This window comes from Tetrao urogallus, assembly GCF_951394365.1.
Source record: "Tetrao urogallus genome assembly, chromosome: Z".
Taxonomy (NCBI): Eukaryota; Metazoa; Chordata; class Aves; order Galliformes; family Phasianidae; genus Tetrao; species Tetrao urogallus.
The window spans coordinates 37,717,636-37,727,613 of NC_136816.1; the positions used below are offsets into that span (position 1 = coordinate 37,717,636).

The 9,978-nt window shown below is 36.1% G+C and overlaps 1 protein-coding gene across 1 annotated transcript in view; it reads left to right on the top strand.

The window, feature by feature from the left end:
- The window catches only part of LOC306956928 (guanine nucleotide-binding protein subunit alpha-14-like), a gene marked incomplete at both ends in the record, with an annotated part of 56,842 nt that extends 48,455 nt beyond the window's left edge, over positions 1-8,387 (top strand). Inside the window, 2 exon segments of the mRNA XM_079548259.1 lie at positions 6,551-6,705; positions 8,261-8,387. Coding sequence (XP_079404385.1) covers positions 6,551-6,705; positions 8,261-8,387 — 282 coding nt within the window.
- Between the last annotated feature and the right edge of the window lie 1,591 nt (positions 8,388-9,978).

A 9,978-nucleotide genomic window follows, 5' to 3' on the forward strand; every position in this document is an offset into this window, starting at 1 on the left:
GATACAGTCCTTTTGGTCCATTGACACCTGAGAGGTAAGACATAGGGTGTTAGAGTGACAGAAATTTCCAAAAGGGAGTAATCAACAAAACAACTACCATCTTTGGTTCCCACCAAGGAGTGATGGCTGTGAATCTCAAGAGTGTTCAGGCTCTATGGATTCTTTTTATTGATCCTTAAGTCTATGAGATCATAAATGTTGTATATAATCAGGAAAAATAGCAGCCCCTTACCTGTGGTTTTAATCACAGAATTGTAGCGGTTGGAAGGGACCTCCAGAGATCATCAAGTCCAAACCCCCTGCTAAAGCAGTCCCCCTACACCAGGTTGTACAGATAGGCATCCAGATGGATATAAACAGAAACTTGTCCCAGTGTGTAAGTGGGGTATCACACAAAGAAAAATTACACATCCACTTAGCCTCGAACTTGATAGCATTACTTTTATGTCAAAAGTGAAGCTCCTGATTAATTTTACAAATAAGATTTCAGTGATTGCTCACATTGGTAGGAAGCAATGCTTCGGGTTTGCAATCTTATTCTGTTTATAGCAAGACCAAAGGTTTTAATGCTGCATAAATTTTCTATGAGGATGAAATAAAAAAGTTAACACGTGTAAACATCTACTTACATGCTAGAAAAACAATGTTTTATGAGAGGCATTTTAGATCCTCATTAGGGGGACTCTGTCTCTCTAGTGTCTTCTATTTTTGTTCTGTTATTTCCTATGGGCTAGCTATGACTTTGATAAAAATGTGAACATGAACACTCACCCCGATCCAACTCTTTATTTTCTAAACATACTGCAGGTTAGTAAACGTGGAAAAGAATACAGGTTTACCTCACTCTTGCACACATTTTCCTAAAATTATTATTGATGGCAAATCTGAGGTTGGGAAGCTGCAAATTACATATGTACACTTGTATATTTGTAGATGAATATGCTCTCTTTTAGTCCACATAATTGTACTTCTGCAGAAACCAACCCTTTTGTGCTTGCAGGAGTTTTCTAATGTTTGCATACACATGCACTCTAAATTGTTATTTAACAAAGGGCTAACACAAAGGATTAAGTGCAAACTTTCATTTCATGAAGAGCAAATAAAGATCCTATGATTGCCTTTTTTTTTTTCTTTTTCTTTTTTTTTTTTTTCTTAAAATGGGTACTCCATGAAGTTTTATGAAGGACCTGACTGTGAGGTCTTGTTTTTCAATCAGATCTTTGCCAAAAGTTGTATTGCCAGCTACAGTCTGGGTGGTGGTTTGTCTTGGTATTTTTGCAGTTTTGTTATTTAGCCTTTCCTTGCTTGCTGCTAGCCAGCATATTGTTTATCATCTCTATGATGATTGTAGACAGGGAGTGAACTAATAATTATGAAACAGTGAGAGAAAAAAAGTTCCTACAGTCTATGGGTGTGGATGGAGTAGGCTCAGGAATAACAACATCATAAAAATTCATAGTAAGTGGTTGGTGTACAACCAGGATGATATCTATTCATCACTGCTATTTGAAAATTTTTAATCTTCAGCTAAAGTTACTGTTCCTATCCAGTTATCTAGACTATGATTGCATCTCTTTTCAAACACATAGATATGAGATATTATGAAAGCTGAATAACAGAAGGCTACAGAATAAGCAAAATTTATCTTTTCCCTATAATATTCTAAATATTTAAGTCATTAAGTTCCACTGCTTTCTTGTATTTCTTAATTTTCTTTTTTCAAAATGTTCTTTCACTTGGAAATTGAAGCCAATCTAAACACACTTAACTTTTGTCTCTTCGGTCATTGTTAGGAGATAGCAACAGTAACAGCAGTGTGTACATTCTGTGTTCAGTCCAGCCAGTAGTTAGCTTCCTCTTCCTTAGTTTTAAGTGTGGCTTGTTCATGTTCCATTTCTTCTGTATTCAAAATATGTAAGCAAAACTGTTGTAGGTGATTTTGTAGCTCCAAATTTTAGATATAGCTCCAATGTACATTGATAGTAGAGGCTTAGATTTGAAAAATACCATTCATGCCTCTGATTGAGGGAACTTCATTTTGCATTACGTGTAGTTCAGCATAATTTAGTAAACAGTGGACTTGCTAGTATGAAGTAGTTGACTACTTTAAACAGCTGTGCTTGCTTTGATTCCATTTTAAATAATGTTCAACAACAATCCAACAGAATTTGAAGTTCACATATCTTTTCAGTAAAACTTAAAATGTTTTTTAAAATCAGTTATTTCCACTAAAACAAAATATGGCCTGGGATCAGCAGTTTAACAGCTTCTTTTCCTCATAATAGTGAACTATAAAATCCCAGGGCTTTTTCTTTTCCATTTTATGATTTCTCATTCTATTACTTCAGAAACAAGTGCATCCTATTTATTATCTAAAACTGGAAAAAAATAAAATGAAAACAAATGCACACGTGGCTCTAGTAAACCACAGTGACTTCCAAAACGCATTACATCCTACTCTGAAACTTTAAATTTGTGGGCTTAACTACAGCGTGAGAATAAGGAAAGTATGTATTCCTATGTACTCTGTATTGAGGGATGATCTGTATTTGAGAAGCACTGAAGAAGTAGAGATGGATAAAGATGAAAACCATGCAGTTTTCAGTGATGCCAACTTCCTGTTCACATAGTATGTCAACAAACTCCTGAATACCAAATATGCCATGATAAATACCATCTTTCTGAAGCAGCATACACCTCCAGCTGGAAGTGCTTGTTAACTTCTGATACTGAACAGCCTCTTTGTGTCCCTTCCTGTGAATAAATTACTGCAGCTTCCACCTATTACAGTGGCTGCTCTGAAAGTAATGCCTCCTATTTTACTGTGTTGTCCCATGACGTCACAGGCAGATGGTGGTGGTATGGCAGGAGAGACTGAACCTTCCCACCAATACTCCATTACACACAGTTGTTGTGTGACAGATGGCAGAGGAGGGGCAGTCTGACAGAACAATATCTGACATGGAAGTGCATATGAAGCAAAGGTGTGCCCTTGAATTCCTCTGTTTGTTTGTTCTGTTTTGCATTTCCCCTCTTTGTTCTTGCTTTGGTCTGTAATGACAGTAGATTTGTTTTGCCTTTTCTTCTCATGTTTCTATACCCTTTCTGCTCTTTCTGTGAAACAAGCATTGCTCATACACTGCAACACAGTTTATTTTCACAATGTTTCTTGGGGATAACTTCTTATTGGTAACATCCGCTCCAGCTTTGGGAGATATGAAAACTGAAATTCAAAGGGCATTTATTTACAACAATCTGCAAAAATCCAATAATGGGTTAGAAACAAGTTTTTGTGCTTGTTTGTTGTTTTTAAAGCCTGGAGGGGCATAATATCTGTGTCTGTGGAGTCTGAGGGTTAACTCTGTTTTGCCAGACAATGCAGATTTGTAGTTCAGTTGCAATAAGAATTTGTTATGGCTGTGAATAATATACAGAATATTTGAAAATACAGTGAGTATTACAGCTGATATCTGTACAGCTGATAGTGTCTGACAATTAATATTACTTGAAAGTTGTCGTAGAGTGAACAATTAGTTCCAATAACAATTTTACTTTGTGCTGGTATGCTTTATTATGTCAACACAATGCTGTGGTAAAATCATTTACTTCAGTCATTGCAATAGTCAGTCTAAGGACACCTCAGGATTCATTTCAAATTTAATCCCCTTTTCAGTTCCTGGTTGGCTTACTGTACACAGTTTACTAGATTACTCATTTATCTTCAAGATATATTTTTAAGGAAAAAAAACTTTTTTATATCTTTCTTTTGTGGCATATCCTCCACCTATGTTTCTAACCAAAGGCATTTTTGGTTAGTGATACAAATGCTTACTGAGGATGAGGTAGATGTACTGCACAGCGATAATAAAATCACATGGTGCTTTAAGAAATTTTTAAATTCCATGGAGGATTTTTAATTTGAATCACAAGAGATTTTAAATTTGAATGAGCTGTGGGTGGAATGGAACTTTACTTGGTAAAGACTATCAAGTGAAAGACTAATCTGAATTAGTCAAAAGATTTTTTTATATCATGTGGAACTTGACTATGTAGGGGGACTGAGGTTTCCACATGTACAGTGTTATGAAATATTTCTTTTCACAAGTACCCGATACCAAAGTTGTTTTTTTTTAAGAGCCTTTAGATGAAACCCTCAAAGAAACTTGCAAAGTTCTAGCATGGAATCAAGCCCAACTCAACTCTAGTCAAAATGCTGTTTTAGGTACTTACCTATTGGTTCTCTCTCTGTCAGAGTGCTAGAAAAGACTTATCTATTCCTTCAGTTTTTGTTCTTATCTATTCCTTCAGTGAACTAATGAAAGGGCTATTCATAACCTAAGTTATTCTGCACCTTGGTCTGACGATGGGTTAAAAGTAGGGACATGAGTTATTACTGGGACACAGGGTCTCTAAATGCATCTCATATGTAGTTCTCAAATAAAATATAAATCACCCAAATAAAATGTAGATCAGAAGTACAGCTCTGTTCACATTGTTGCAGTTCAGCATGAACAATTATGTAATGGTTAAGAAACAGAAAAATGTATTCAATAAACAATATCCCTGTCTTGCTTGCTTAACTGTGGTGTGTAGAAGTAAGTTAAAAATCATTAGAGATTATGTTATGTGTGAAGACACACTGCAGGAAAAAGTAACAGGAAATTTAACACTTTGGTGCACTTAGACGTATTTTAAGTTATTTAACAGTTATTACTATATTAAAAGCTATTAGCTATTATTCTAAAAATGCATGGTTTTAAAAAACTTCAGAATTCTTGACATTCATTTTTGTGTAAAATGCTGACATTTCACATACCTGTGAAATCAAAGGTAATTCCAATCATGAAGAATTTGCTCAGATATTATGACTGTATTAAAATTTGTTTAATGAGAAAGAAGAAATTAGTGCTCACAATTTTTTGTTAATTTGGACAAGCACAGAGAAATTGCTTTTGAGACATTAGTATCTCTGTTACATAGTTTTTTATAGTTGTTCATGATAAGTTCATGAAAGTTAAGATGCCATAACTTTCTGACTGCCATCTCCTTTCTGATGTTCTTCTCATTTTTCTCATTTTTCATGTATAGGTTAACATGTATACTGGCATTCAGATTTGCAGTTCAGACCCAGTATGCAGCTACTCTAGATCCCATACAGATCTGTATGTAGTGTTAGTCTTTGTGACTTCTCCAAAGATTAAATAAGAGGTTGGGAAGAAATTTTATTTTGTTCTTGAAGAAAAACTAAATCTAAACATCTGCTATTGAATGTGAGAAGAGCTCAACTGTGTTAGTAAATGCTGTTATATACCCAGATGAGTGGTTATAAAGAGCAGTAGACACTGCAATGTCTCTTAAAAGTAAGATGTACATTTATCTTCATCTTACCTTTATTTCTGGGGAGGAATAACTGCATGCATCATTACAGTTAAGGAATGACCTGCTGGAGATGAGCTCTGTGGAGAAGGACCTGGGGGTCCTGCCCCTGTGACTGTGAAGGCCAGTGGAATCCTGGAGTGCATTAAAAAGAGCACGACCAGGTCCCCAGGTCAAAAGAGCTGATCTGCTCCCTCTATTCTGCCCTGGTGAGGCCATGTTTAGAATACCATGTCCAGATCTTGACTCTCCTGTTTATAAAAGACAGGAATCTCCTAAAAGGAATCCAGCAAAGGACCACAGATATGATAAAGGGCCTGGAACATCTTCCGTATGAGGAGAGCTTGAGTAAAAAGGATCTGTTTAGCCTGGGGAAAAGAAGAGTAAGAGGGAATCTGGTAAACATTTGTAAATATCTATAGGGAGGTGGGAGGCAAATGCATGAGGGCAGATTCTTCTTAGTGCTATGTAGCAATAGGACAAAAAGTAATGACTTAAAACTTGTACATAAGAAGTTCTGTGCAAACATACAAAAGAACTTCTTTATGGTAAAGGTGACAGAGCGCTGGAATAGGTTGCCCAGAAAGGTTGTGGAGTGTCATTCTATGGAGATATTCAAGACCTGTCTGGATGCCTGCCAGTGTGACCTATGGAAGGGTACCTGCTATAGCAGAGGGAGTCAATGATCTTGAGGTCTCTTCCAACACCTGCAATTCTGTGATCTGTGCAGTACCTCTAAGATTTAACAACAGAGAAAAATTATTTCTTGTGACAAAGTCATACCTTGTCTATGGTACGTCCTAGGTATGGAACAGAAGATGTAGGAATTGACATTTGGAAAAGTGATCGTTGCTTTAAATTGGTATTAGAAATTAGTGAATTATAAATGCCAAATTTAGAGTTCCTTTTGGCCTCAGTAGAAGTCCACTTTCAAAAGATATAAATCACAAGCAGGTGACACTAAGCAAGATTAGCTTGGTCAGTACATTCAGTAGCAGTCATCTGACTTCAGAAGTTAAATGCATTCAAGAAGAGAACTGTTTGTTTTCTCCTAGGATCCGTTTTGATATTTAGTCTCATTGATGGGGATGATTATAAAAGGAAAAGGGGAGGGTGCATTATGCATGCTGACAGCCGTCCTTTTTCACAGTAATATAATCATTGAATTGATTAGGAGAGTGCTGAGATGATCAAAAGAGTGGAAGTGGATAAAGTGACAGCGCTGGAAAGAGAACAAGTTGAACCAATCAAGAATCTTTGGGAAGACCCAGGAATTCAAGAGTGCTCTGACAGAGGGAGTATCAGCTCTCAAATTCTGCTTAATAGTAAGTACTCTACATAACCACAAGAAGAACCCAGACTTAATGAAGGTAAAGAGATAGGTTCTCTCTGATTTTATTATCTATTTCTGTGTCTCTGTTGGCCTGCAATAGACAAAGGATTTTGTGCTGAAGTAATGAAACAATTTAATCTGAGATTTTCTCATGGTCCTGAAAACATTGTTCCTCCCAACTCTGAGGTCAGCACAGCTGGTACATAACTGAGTTTCCCATAGGGGAAATCATGGAAAACAGCTGTAAAAAATACATTAACAACAAACAAGTATTTCAGAAAGTTCATAATTATACCAAAATTTTAGGATGTAAGTAAAAATGAAGATGTTTCAGTATTATCCCTGGAACTTAATTATGAAAAATGATAGATTTAAGAGAACAGAAAAATTACTTTTTTTTTAATGACAAGGTTGAGAATTTGGATTCCAGTGAGGAACATTTAGGTTGGGCATTTGTGTTAACACTTTACAGTCTATTCTATCCTCCTTTTCTATGAAGTCAACTAAAATTGAAAATTAGTTCTATTTTAAATTTGATTAAGTATTTATTTTACTGTTAATTACAATTGAGGTCTTTAACAGTTTGTGACACTGCTGAAGAGGAGGAATTTTCTCTTCCACAATAGAATATTTGGAAGAAGTGTAAACATTTTTTATTTTTTTGTGCTCAATTGAGGGGCAACTGGGCAGCAACAGGAGGAGAATGCAGTGATATTCCCTTTCTTTCACCAAAGAGAAAGAGGGAATTAATGTTTAGATTTGGTTTCAGCTACGATCACCTTGAACAATTTGGAATAGAGTTTACACTTTCTGTAGGCCATGGCAGCATTTTTGGATGATCAAGTGTTGCCGTCTAGTGTTGAGAAGATAGATTGCAGATGAGTAATCTGCATCAGTTCCTTGTGTATGACTTCCTCACACTCTGCCTATTTATTTCAGCACAGCAGTGTCATCTTAGAAGTTAATGCCAGCTACGTACGAAAAGCACATGAAGGCTAAGAGGGACTAAGTTGAGAATGATGGCATGGACAGAAGAGAAACTAAATGCATCATCTTCTACGTAAAAGTATATAAGGTTGGTGCATTCATATGTGCAATGCTTTACATTAACTATTTACTATTCTTCTGAATCCTGCCAGCAGCCTTTCACATTTGTGTGCAATATTAACAGCACATGTGAAGTGCCAGGAGATAGAAAAAATGTTGATAAACAATTACATTACAGCAAGGATTGATGTGTGTTTTCAAATCTTAGCTACTGTGATTACTTTGAAGTGATAGCAAAGATTATACAAATAAAGATCACCACCTGGAGCATAAGAAGATTTTTGAACATTTCAACTTTTTTTTTTTTTTACTACTCTGTTAAAGTTTTTTTAGTTTTACACCAGTAACAATTGTTCTTATGCCAATAGAACAAAATGCAATTTCTGTTCATTTACTTTTTGGGGGAAATTACTGCACTGCTGATCAGTGCTCTTGTTTTGAATCTATATGATTAAATTATGTGAGTGCATTAATCTTGCTTCTATTGTGTATTTAATTTTTCAGTTATCTTACTGACAGTGATCGTATTGCTATGCCCTCATTTGTACCAACTCAGCAAGATATTCTTAGAGCGCCAACTACAGGAATTATCAAGTACCCTTTTGATTTAGGAAATATTATATTTAGGTAAGATTACTTTTTGAATGGTTCACTATGCAGTAATGAAAGTAGTTGCTGAAACTTTACTTCTAAGGTCTTTAAGCTTTCGCTTTCAATTGGTATGGTATATGTTTTCAGCTCTGCTGATTGGATTTAGTCTTCAAATTTCTCATGATAGAAAGTATTTCAAAACATAACTTTTTAAATTTACTCTTCATGAAAAAAGCTATTAAATTCAAACAGCCCAATCACTGTGTATTTCTATCTATTTGTTAAATTGGAAAGTCTGAAATGGGGGAGAGAGAGGTGCAGAGGATGTTAACAGTCATATCAGATTATATTTTCTTTCCTTTTGAGCTAAGTTACTACCTCCCAGAACTGAGTATTCTAGGAAACATTTTAGTTTAATAGGTCCATCAGATTTTATCTGGGCTGTCTACAAAACCACAGGATTTTGATGTGGAAGTAAGATATTTTTGAGAGATTTGATTGTTGAGTTAGGAGATGTGACTACACTGTTCCAGAGGAGGAACAGAAGGGATACTGGATTTGGAGTAGGAGCAAAATGTCTGTGTTTAACACTTTGCAAGCAAGGCTGTAGGGCGTCTTTAAGGGCACTAATGGAGACGTGAATCTGCACATAATACTCAACATGCACGATACAAGAAATGAAAACCCATAAAGGTTAATAAACTCGGGAGAGAACCAGCGAAATGAAAATTCAGAAAATTCACTCCCTTTTGGCTGTCACAGTCCTATCATTACGCCTGTTCTAGCAGCCACATTTGTTTCAGCCTTTGTGCATTACTCAGGAGATGAATGAACAAAAGCAAACAGTGGGGACGTTCTTTTGCTCCTTTGCAGTAGGAGGAGGACACTTAAAAGTGAATTTACTCCTTTGAAGTATTAAGACAAAACTTAGAATTCTTTTACCAGCTTTGCCCTGCAAACCAAACTTCTGTTTTAAAATCTGGTGTCTGCTGCAATCGGAATTTGAGACGCTAAGATCTCACTTAAGAGTCACAGAAGCAAAACCTGTGACAAAGATTGAGATTGCACTTCTTGTGCCAGACAGTAAAACTTAAGCTCTTAGGTGATGCGTGTATGCACACATATATGACCAGGAAAGTCCAAAGGAATGATATCAACAGTCAAATCTTAAAGGGGCAAAAAGTGGGGAAATCTAGAGTAGGAAGAAGAAAAAGGTTTCAGTTATGTGCTAATTCATTCCGTTTTGGACGGAAAAGGATAAGAACGTACTACACAGAATATAAAAATCTGCCTCTCAAGAGAAGATGATGATAATGCAAACATTGTCTGTATGAAAATTATAATACGCTTTATAGAAATTTCATCTGCTTCATGAGACAAACATTATAATTAAACCCATCCTACCAAAGGTGAAGGCTATCATCTGTATTCTGCTTTTGTTGGGATTGGTACAACAGAAGTTCGTTCTGCTGTCTTGTCACAGGTGGGATCTGACTTGTCAATTTCTACTCACCAGATTCTGAGTAACAGCATCACTTGTAAGAAACAACCAACCAACCAACCCCCCAGAACCACAAAACTATTTCATGTAACTTGTGTTGAGTAGACTAAAGAATTCCCTGCGCATTCTG